Below are 11,686 nucleotides of genomic sequence, written 5' to 3'. Positions count from 1 at the left end.
GTGTGTGTCTGTGTGTGTGTGTGTGTGTGTTTCTCTTTAAACTCTGCGGCATCCCTGTCTGTGTGTGCGGCCCTGCTGCTGGAGGAGGGCGGGTCGTCATCACCGCCCAGCCGCAGCAGCAGATTTCGGACGGTGCGACATGTCTGGCTGCAGCGGCTCTCACCCCGTTTGCACTCAGTGAATTTGCGGATGACCCGCGGAGGCTCGAGCTGAAGTAAGGCCGCCGTGCGGACACTGACCTCGGGGAAACTCCCACTGGACCCGCGCACGTTGGATATTTCCTTCAGGGGCGCCTCTTGTTTTTGCGCAGAGCGGACACTGGCGCTCGGCGCGGGGGGAATGATCCCGACCATCGCGTGACACGACACCGGGATTCTTCCAGTGCCACGTTCCCGTGCATTGGTGCAAACATGATGTCACTGATCGACCTGGACGATGACCAGCGATGGGTGCCCACGCACGTGAATGTCACCGTGCTCCGGGCGAGGGGATTGCGCACCAAGGGCAAGCACGGCAGCCGCTACCTGTACACCATCATCCAGGTGGGGAAGGAGAAGTACACCACGGGGCTGGTGGAGAAGGCGGCGGTGCCCGAGTGGAGCGAGGAATGCTGCTTCGAGCTGCTGCCCGGGATCCTGGAGGACGGCGGCCGCAGCGCGTACCCGCCGGGCAGCGGGGACCTGGTGCTCACAGTCATGCACCGGGTCCTGATCGGACTAGACGTGTTCCTCGGGCAAGCCATCATCCCGCTGGACCAGATCTTCGAGGAGGGCATGTGTCCCAGAGACGAGTAGGTGCTGTTTGAACTGATGCCTGCATGACAACATGTTTACCAGTGTCCTGATCACACATGAAGTGGTTTGACATGATTTCATCTGCTCATGTTCTTCAATAAAGTTTGAAGGGGGGGGGGGATGACATGCCAGTGGTGGATCTAGGATTTTTCTGAATCAGGGCCCGATTATATGTCCAACATCAGTGCATACTTCCTGAGTATGCAAAGTGCATATCTTAGTGTTTCCTTGATTTAAAACCACACATCAGTGAATGAGTCAAAACTGTCATATGTATTGTAAACGATTAGTTTATTTAAAAAAATTCAACAGACAGGACAGGAGCACTTGAGAGGGCCAATCTTATTTCAGCTGGGCCCTGTGCCCCCCTGGCCTCCCCATCTCTGGATCCGCCCCTGTGACATGCATATGTTCATGCAGTGCATTGTGGGTACAAATTAAATGTTTAAATGTGGCATGTCAACATTTAAAGGACGTAGAAACCTATCCCCCAATTTGTGTGGATGTCTGTAGTATTTAGGTTCTCTTCCACTCACATCTTTCCTGCTCGATCGGCCTCTGACTGATGGGGACACGTGGTAAATTTAGAAAATTGCCAAAGCTTGATCCCTAAATGCATCGTTGAATTATCATCTCCTAGACTGATATACAATCCAGCAGCAGTACCCACAATGCACTGCAAATCAACATGATGAGACACAGATTCCACTGGGTGACTTATAATCCCCACATGCGCTGACTATTCAACTCAAATGTTTTAATGGTATAGCTAATATTTCTAAATGTGTGCTTTTTAGTATCTGTTGATGGATCATCTACGATCATATATGACACTGTGTCCTTCCTCTCTTCTAACAACATCATCACCCCCCTGCTGTGCTCCTGTATGCAGCTGTGGCTTTAGAACGTGAGATAGAAAGTCACGCTCTGTGCCTGAGCTCAGATTTAACAGTATAGAGATGTGGTATGAGAGGTTCAGCTCTGAGAATCATAGCTAAATATGTTCATGCAAAGTCAGAGTTCTCTGAAATTCTTACAGTAAATGAGGCTGATTAAGGCTGAGCCAGTGCTGCAGCTGGGTGCTCTTACATCTAAGACTGATGATTTGTAGTTTAGTCTGTGTTGTTTACAGGGTTCAGTAGGTTTTTGTTTTAGATCGGAGGCTTTCTAATCTCCTCTGAGGAAAAACACAATCTGATCTGGCTGAGCTGAAGAACCACTGAGACTCTAAGATCATCTCCAAGAGAAATAAGATGGCGTTTAACTTAGTTTCCTCCGATTATCTGCTGTTCAGTTAGAATGCTTTTTAGGGTAGTATTAACCTTGGTTACCAGGATTTGAAGTGAAGTGACTGAAACTCTACGTCACACACCTGAAAGTTTGGCGGATGTGTTGATGGGAGACAAAAGTTGTGTTTTTTATGTGACATTTTTTCACCGAGCAGGTTATGTTTTCTTCTGTTAGCTTATCCTTTAGATGGCAACATCATGCAATAAACTACTTGACAGATGACCATAAAACCTGGTGGAGGGATGTGGGTCAGGGAAGCTCCCGTTACATTTTGGTGCAGATCGGGAACGGGGTGGATCCTGGAATTTGTTTATCAGGGCCTCTTTTTTTGGATGAAATCTCAGAGTAATTCATGGATCTGGATGAAAATAATCATGCATGGTAAGGAGACTGATCTATTAGTGTGTGCAATTTGGTGCAGAGATACACAAAGATACATGAAGAACAAAAAACATGTTCATGTATCCATCAGTCAAAAGATAGAGATGCAGTCCTCTTCAGTGCTGTCCAGTTTTATTTATGATTTAGTTATCAAGGCAACTTCTTCTCATCCAGACAAATGAAAAACTCCTGAGAGCTTGTCGGACACATGAGGGTTTATAGTCATTAAAACGGAATCTTCCTCTCCGATGTTAATATCACCATCTGTGACTGAGCTGCACACTGAACAATAAGTTCTTTTGTTGCTTTTATTGAAAACGTTCTCCAATTTATCTTATTAGGAGTCTTCGTGGAACTCCGCTGTGCCACATGGTGACGTAACAGGACTCGGCAGTAATATGTGAAACATCTCCACATACACACTGAGGAGCGTTCAACACATCTGGATTGAATTGTGGCTTCTCCGCCCTCTCTCCCTTCACTCTCTCTCTCTCTTTCTCTCTCTGTCTCTCTCTCTCTCTCTCCACGCTCGGTGAAACTCACACTGAAGTCCTGCTGTTAGTTTTGGCTCTGAAACACTTTCTCTGGTCCACACACAGGACGCGGGAGGCACCATTTCAGTGGCTGGCTCCCCATATTGTTCATGTTTCCTATACACACACGTTCATACCGTGTGTAGGCGGCTGGACACAGAGGAATTTGGGTCTTGTTTTCCTGCTCTGAGACGTGTCAACGAGACTTTTGATAAGTGTAATCCCCAAGCATTATTTCCAGATTATGTAACATGTGGAAAACACTGCCAAAAGAAATCATTGCTTTTTGTTGTTGCTTGTTTTGTCCCAGCGAATGGTCAAATAACACAATGCTTTAAAGGGATAGTTCACCCAGAAATGAAAACTCGCTTAAGGGGGCGCCCTTAGCTCGGTTGGTAGGGCGTCCCCCCCATGGGCCTCGGCCAGCAGCGGACCCGGGTTCGATTCCAGCCCGCGGTCGTTCTCTGCATGTCACTCCCCTCTCTGCCCCATTTCAACTCTGTCTCTAAATCTATCAATAAAAGCATAAAATGCCAAAAAATAATCTTTAAAAAAAAAAAAAAAGAAATGAAAACTCGCTCTATCTACTCAGCACTATGCCATTAGAGGAGTGGGTGAAGTGTTTTCTAGTCCACAAGAGTCTCTTGGAGTTTCAGGGGTAAACAGTGTTGCAGCCAAATCCATTGCTTTGTATCACATATTCTGCCAAAGTTATGTATTCATATGAGATGTCTCTTTTCTGTTATTTCTCCAGATGGTTCAAGCTCAACTCCAAGGCAGGAAGGAAGGAGAAGGAGCGTGGGGAACTTCAGGTGACGGTGCAGTTCACCCGCAACAACATGACGGCCAGTATGTTCGACCTCACCATCAAGGACAAACCTCGCTCTGCCTTTGGGAAGCTGAAGGATCGCGTCACAGGGAGGAAGAGGGGCGATGTGGAGTCGTCCTCGGCCATCGTGCCGGGCCGCTTCGCCGCCCTGTCCGGATCCCTAGGGCAGCCGTTCAACGAGGGGGGCGGAGGAGTGGTGGTGATGGAGTCTCGAGACGTAGCGGCAGTAGAGGAGAAGAGGAGCAAGGTGAAGGACTTCTTCAAAGGGAAGCTGCACAAGTCGTCCGACACCAGGTCGTGCTCATCGCTGGCTTCAGACAGCAGTTTGTCTTCCATGGCCAGTGACAACCCCGGCCCCCCACCCAGTCTGGACCTGCTGTCGGACCCCCCCAGCTCGCCCATCTACACGAGCAAAGTGAGAGTGGACGCCCACTATGGAGAGGCCGACTTAGCTAAAAAAGGTGAGCACGGACATCATATACCTGGTATGAAAGAGGTGTGGTGACTGTGCAGTTCACTCGCAACAACATGACGGCCAGTATGTTCGACCTCACCATCAAGGACAAACCTTGAGGACGACTTGTGTCCACTTCTTCCTGGATACAGGTGCCGCCATCCTGCACTTATGTATAACGCACCCGACCAATCATAGTGCAGTCTTACCTGTCAATCATAATGTTTCTATGGCATCCAATGACTCATTAATACCAAACAGAAAAAGGTATTTGACGGGTACGTTGACATTCTAGTTTAGTCAATGTCCCATCAACTAACATAGAGGAGGCAGGGTTTATGACCCATACTGTAGCCTGCCACCAGGGCTCGATCAAGATCATGGATCAAATGTCATTGTCTTCAATTGACAGATTTGATAACTTTTCTCCGATTCGCCTGTCTTCAAGTAAAGAAGGTGCAATCCTGAAGCATTAAAATGTATTTTCATGTTCTGTCTTTGTTCCCACAGTTCTCACCAGTCAACACACCACAAAAGTTCTCACACACAAGCGAGCCCTGAGCGATGAAGCCAGCAAAATCACAACGGCCCTCTCTCGGTCAAACGCAGCGATGGAGTCCCTCAGGGGTCAGACCATGACTCAGTCCAAGTCGTCCTTGTGTATCAATGGAAGCCACGTCTACGACTCCGAGCCATCGACTCCAAAGAGCTCAGGAGCACTGCCGTCCAAGCTGGTGCTGCAGGAGAAGTGCTCCCCGCTGTCTCGCTCCCTGCAGAACCTCACCAAGAGGAGCGAGGACAAAGGCTCCTTTGCTGAGGGCCGTCGCTGGTCCTTCGACAAGACGAGGAAAGAGGAGGACAAGGAAGCTCGGGCGTCGTTTCTTCAAACTCAGCAAGCTCAGTCAGATGGTCACACAACGCAGGTGGCGGAGTCAAACGTCTCCTCTGCGTCCAGCTCACCTGAAAAAGGGAGGAAGCTGAGGAAGACGTTGTTCTCTGGAGGGAGGAGCGAGTCTCTTCCCGCCAAGTCGGACCTGACCCAGGCTGCTTCATCATCGGAGGGGAGGCTCAGAGGCTGGTTTGGCTCTGGCGACTCCCAGAACAAGCCGAGGTGAGTTGTTTACAGGCACCACAGTGTCTGATGACTGTCGCTCGTATCCAGGAACCACACCAGGCTCCCGGCTGGCCTGTGTTCAGTTGGGTGTTTTGAGCTCTGCGTTTTCTCTCCTCTTTTCTCATCCAAAAATTGATTTCATAGTTTTTAGGACCATGCTGTATCATCACCTCATACTATGTTTTCCACCAGCAGCACTGCAGCATCTCCATCTCTGTGGTGTGTGTTTCCAGACGAAAAGATGCAGCATCACTGTGGTTTAGAAAACTGCACTACTGAGAAAATCATTTCCTGTCAATATGAGCTCACCCAACACAACAACTGCCGAGGCAGATGATCTTTGAATGGCTGCGATGCATTATTTATTTGCCTTTTTTGCCTGATCATGTTGCAGATGTGCTTTGCTTTTTTTAATTTAATTTGCGTTACTGTTTCCATGATTCTATCATTTGGCCAATTTAATATCTGCAGAACTTTAGTGGCTAAAAATAGTTTAGCTAACTCTTTGCTGCGGGATATGAGCCAGTGTTTTGGTGGTGGTGAGTGTTTTGTGTAAGATATTCGCCGTGTGGTCACGTGGCACATCATTAACTAAGAGGACTATTTTCCTTCACAGGCTGGAAGTTTCTCCTAAGGTAGAAAGCATCTCAGACGCACCCCTTCCCCTCCCTCCTCTCTCCCCCGCTCCCCCTCAGTGCTCCTCCCCCTCTGGTCACGTCTCACCCGACGACCGCACTCAGTCTCGCCCGCTCACTCCCTCCACCTCACCCTCCTCGGCTCCCATCTCCCCCTCCAACCCTTTCCTCTCCCAAATGCAACGTAACCCCTTCTTTGAGGAGCTCCTAGCCGAGGAGTCGCAGACGTCCCCTCCTCTTGCACCTTGCTCCCCCTCTTCCGGCTTGTCCCCCTTCCATTACACCACTCTGCCCTGCGCACACAGCCCCGCTCACGATGCTCATGCATCAAAGATGGCTTCCATAAGGCGGGAGCGACCCCGGCCTGTGGGCAGACAGATATCTCTCCCTGCGATGTTACCCAAAGCAGCCACACCGAACTCCCATAACCCTCGCTCCATGTCCGAGAGCACAGGACAGTGGGACGACTTTTTTGATGCTCTTGCCTCGAGCAGGCTGAACTCGCCTAAAGGAAGTGTTCCTCAGAAACGGCTGAGAACCAGCCCGTCATTTGATACATGTAGCTATGCACTTAATAATCATGCACAGGGGCTGCGGATGTGTGAAGAGCAGCCTCCGCCTTTGCCTCCGAGGAGGTTATTAAGAACTACACTCAGTGAGATTTACTCTGACGGCTGGCTGCACAGAGGTCAGGAGCTGGCCGTCCACAAGGAAGCCTACCTCCTCTCACAGACCGGCGTGGCCTCACTACAACGTGGACGAGAGGCCGAGTGCAAGAGGAATGGTTCATCTCCGGACCCTCAGATGAGCAGCGAGACGTCCGACTCCCCCAGCGTTCCCTCCGAGCAGCGCGCAGACGCCACTTCACCGGGATTAGTCCCCGAAGAGAAGCTGAAAAAGTTCAAATACGAGCCATTGGAATACGACGCCGACTGCTGGGGAGGGATGCTGTTCGAGCAAGATCTGTACGGACGCATGTGCAAAGGAAACTACGGAAAACTCACAGCGAACAATAATCGTTTGTCGTTGAACGCTGAGGAAAGTGATGGGACTAACGTCACATTCAAGATCTCTGCACCTGAAATGCTTCTTGACGGTGAAATCTCTGTGAAAGACGTCATGAACTTGCCAACTACGACTTCCCCAGACCCAGAGGTGAAGATGGACGGCCCCTCTGCTCCGGTAGAGGCGGTCGCAGAGTCTAAAACAAATGATACCACTTGCAACAACAATAACGTGTCTTTCTCGTCAGGAGACTTCAACATGAATATTTACAACTTAGACTTCACTTTTATTGACTCTGACGGCTCTTCTCAATCAGAGGCCGTCGATACTCTCAAAGGCGTCAGTAGTTTAGGAGCCATTTCCCCACAACCGATGGAAGATTCACTGACTGTTTACCATGCGGAGACGGCACCTGAGGATTTATTCACTTTAAAGGACACCTACATACCTGAGATGAACTCTTCGTTTGAAATAAACGCTTCCAGTAAACGGTGCAAAGTGTCACCAGTTCTCCAGGACTGTCACTGGGAGCTGAATAACTTGTTACCACGTGATCAGTCCAGGGGAAACGACAGCGGGGAGATCGCTGCGCTGTCGTCGCAAAATCAAACATCATCCGATCTTCACGTTGAATCCAGAGACGATAAAACAAGAAACAACGGTAATTCTCAGAAGACTCAAAAGGACAATGATGATAATGGTAACCCAGAAGCTCAGCTGGCCTCACAGCAGCAGGCCGAGGTGTTTTCTGGAGTGGTCAGCGCACGTTTTAGACCCAAAGGTTTGTCCCGACAGAGCAGCTGCAGCAGCCCGAGCAGCCAAAGCCAAAGTGGAGACCGAGAGTTTGAACAGTTGCTGTCTCTCGTCCAAAACATCGCACAAGGCGGTAACGGACAGTTGTCGTATCAGCCCAGTAAATCTTCCACAGATTTGCCAGTAAATAGCACCGGTCGGCCGAAAACATCCAAAGTCCACAAAATGTCCCGCCTCACAAAGTACTGTGTCACAGGTATTCCCTCTGAGGTCAGTTTCGAAGACCTCCACGCTAAAGTGGCACCGAGCTCAAGATCCCCTTCCAAGCCTGATCCCTCTCCTTACTCCATCCCCCCCTCTGCACCGTCCCTGTCAAACGCCACCACCAATGACACACAGGCTCAGCTCCACCCCACCCCTCTCTGTTGCCCCCCCATACATCTCTCAAGCATGGGGCCCGGGGCTGGAGCCAGCACTACTCTGGTTGTGGCCCCCTACACCTCCACCACCTCTTCCTCCTTCTCCACCATCTCCGCCACTGACCCGCCCCTGGTCGATGCACGCCACTCACTTTTCCCTGAGGAGACACAGCCAGCTAACAACCTGCCCCGTCAGGAGAGCAGGTGAGAATCCTACTTAGGTGTTCAGTGACTTGAAGCTTCAGTAACTTAGAGACATGATTTCTACACGTACAGTCATTTTATTTTTGCTGCTCTGTTCAGACTTGGCCTGGCTTGTTTGCTGTAAAATGCATTTATGTATTATTTTGAGTTCTGCTTGTTCATCCAAACGTTGGTTGGTTGGATGAGAACTGCTGTGCACTGCTCTCTGCTTCGCTTCACATTTACGTTTTTCATCTCACGGTTCAGTTTCTTGTTTGCTGCTCTAAATTCCTCCACGTTGTTCCACCTGAACCTGGCTACGTTCGCTGCTACTCATCCACCTGCTAACCAGCGCTAAACATTCATATCCGGATAATAGAATCAAGATAGAGTTGAGCTGCTTTGTGAAGGAAAGACAATGCGAGTAAATGGATAAAAGAGAAAGAAACAATAAGATACACACAAGAAAGAAGTAAATGAGATTTTTTTTAAAGGGAGAGATTAGCAGAGTCAGAAACAGCCTGAATTAAAATAAAGATTTAAAAGGTAGGATTTTAAATCAGATTTTAAACTGTCCTAAAAACTTAATTTGGGACAGGATCCCAGAGTTTAGAGGCAGCTACAGAGAAATGTCTGGTGCCCTTTAGTCTTTAGACGACAAAGGAAAATTGAAAGAAGTTGTGAAGAAGACATAAGTGACATGAGGCAGAAAAACGGATCAATGATATAATGAATGAGCTTTGTAGACAAACAGTAGTATTTTTAAATAAGATCATGTCTTTCAAGTCAAGTCTCTAGTCTCTAGTCAAATCAAGTCTCTTAATAGGAGAGAAAAGTTTGGACATGACTTTAATTCAAGAAAACACAATAGTTATCCACAGTTTTTTCTTCTGCTGTTATCACAAAGTAGCTTTAAATAAAATGCTAGTTTAAGTCTCATTTTCCTTTTCTAAATGTTCCCTGTGTCTATCAAAGAAGATTTTATCCTCCACAAGTGAGTGAGTGCAGTTACATTTTATAGAAAATTTCTAGTTGAAATTGAAGCGATTCAGCTTCGTGGTTCCTCTCAAAGAGTAGAAGATGGTGTTTAGCTGTCTCCTCCACTGCTGTGGATTCCTTCACAATCAGATTTGTCTTAATGTCCTGAGCTTTTTCAGGAAATACTTCAGAATGAAATGAAATCAAACAATAACCTGCCATCATTTGACCATGAATGATGAGTCCTTTAGAATCTGTTCTTCATACATTCAATATACCCGTGTAGACGAGTGAGTGCTGACCTCTTCCCAATGCAGACCTCACCCAGTGAAACCATTAACCTCCAGCCAATCAGAGAAGAAGGAGGGGCGTTCGGTTCTGGAGAAGCTCAAGTCCACGATCCACCCTGGACGCGGCGCCGCCCACCAGGCCGCAGCTGAAGCTGAGAGGAGCCAGGTAATGAGTAACAACCCCCCCCACACAACACTAACACTGTATAAACATCCAAGTAGATCCATATAGTTCACTAAGACAGTGTGAAATGTGTTTCCCTTTACAGAAATGTTGAGTCATGTTTCCTCATGGGCCTGAAGTTGTGATATGAAATGCTCGCAGCAGCAGAAAGAATAAAAGCATGAGAGTGTGCAGCCGCTCTACCTTCCAGCTCGGTGTTAGACTGAGGTTACTTTGAACTCTGTGGAGAGAAATGCTGATCCCATTACTCCTCTCCAGCGTGACATCGTTTTTTGGCCCAGATAAGAGTTTTCAGGTCCTAAATTTATGTTCTCGTCCTCGTCTCTAACACGTTGGAGGAGGATGTTATATATATGCTGTGAGGAGCAGTGGGGATGGGGGTGTTCCAGGTTTCAGTCTAACCTGAAAATAAAATGAACAATAGTGACGGATGGTTAATAATCTTTAACTGCTTCTTATAATAACATATAGCTTCTGACCTCGCATTAAACATTGAGGTAGATTCTTATGAGGGCTGTAAACCACACACTATAAAAAGATGGACGACACAGCTCCTCTTTCTCCAGACGTCCACATGATCTGGCTTCACTTTTAGGCAGCTCTCATGTATTCATATACAGACCATGGTCTTTCTGGCTGTAGTTTCACTCAGACGGATACAGATATTCTCATCTACTGTATTTCCCGACAACGGAGTGAATAAATATCAGACTATTCCCACAATTGTGATACTGATGAGCATCCGCATGACTTCCTACATCTTTTCTCTTCCCATCTCGTCTCCTGCAGGAGGTGCCTGTGGACTACTCGGCTCAGTACCAGCACCTGACCAACATGGAGCTGATCTCCCTGCTGCTGCAGCAGGAGATGGACATGCAGAAGCAGCAGGCGGCCTCCGAGCAGCAGGGGGCGAAGCTGGGGAAATGTGAGGCCGACCTGAAAAAGGTCAAGGCACAGGTGCGAGATATGGAGGACTACATCGATAATCTGCTGCTGCGGATCATGGAGCAGACGCCCACGTTGCTTCAAGTGCGAACCAGACACAAGTGACGCGGCGCTGAGAGCGTGTGCACGGTGTATTGCACATGACATGCGATTGTCTAGAATGCAGTTTCCTCAATAGAGGGTTTAAACACAGGGTTATTATTGAAGGTTGGGAATCGCTGTTCTAGAGTCAGTTACAGTCAAATGCACCACAAATCCTCCAGGTCTTCTCACTGCTGATACTGCCCTGTTGATGTAGACAGAATATTACCCAACATGCATGCTGATTACTATCTTCAATTTGGCACGGACAAAGACTGATTAGCTTCAATACCCATGCTTAATAGAATAAGTTAAAGTAGTCAGCTTTTTTCCAGTTTTCACTTTAACCACAAACCACACTGCTTCCATGTAGGTAGAAAAGAAGGTTCTGCCCCTGCTCTTCAGGGATTGTGTTCAGTATTTCTGAAAGCAAAATATGAAATTAGCTCAAGTTAAAAATGCAGCGAAAGCAACATTTTGACTCAAGATCTTCATCTCAAATATTTTGACGAGATGCAAAGTGCACAAATATTAACTTGACCTAATTGCATATTTAGTAGTATTTAGGAAATGCTACAAAGATGCATCAAAATGCTGCTCTGCAATGTGAATACTACAAAAAGATGTTCTGCATTAACATTGTTGTATGATAAGCAAAAAAACCATTATTCATGTCTTTGGCAGAAAAGGTTCCAGAGGATGAAGACTTACTGTTTGCATTCTGTGTTATTTCTTTTAATTTCTCAACTCCTTTTCTTTTTATTATGTATTCTTATTTTGTATAAAACTGAAACTGAGAGTTTTTTAATATATTTTAT

The 11,686-nt window shown here is 47.4% G+C and overlaps 1 protein-coding gene across 1 annotated transcript; it reads left to right on the top strand.

Annotated features, from left to right (window-relative positions):
* Positions 1–410: 410 nt before the first annotated feature.
* On the top strand, positions 411–10,892 carry LOC128446397 (uncharacterized). The gene is made up of 6 exons (XM_053429431.1): positions 411–790; positions 3,753–4,288; positions 4,792–5,392; positions 6,012–8,411; positions 9,686–9,824; positions 10,632–10,892. The coding sequence occupies exons 1-6, from the start codon at positions 411–413 to the stop codon at positions 10,890–10,892; spliced, it is 4,317 nt and encodes a 1,438-aa protein (XP_053285406.1).
* Positions 10,893–11,686: the final 794 nt, after the last annotated feature.

This window comes from Pleuronectes platessa, chromosome 8 (genome assembly GCF_947347685.1).
Source record: "Pleuronectes platessa chromosome 8, fPlePla1.1, whole genome shotgun sequence".
NCBI lineage: Eukaryota > Metazoa > Chordata > Actinopteri > Pleuronectiformes > Pleuronectidae > Pleuronectes > Pleuronectes platessa.
Note: the sequence above shows the minus strand (reverse complement) of the source record. Positions and strands in the feature narration are given on the sequence as shown.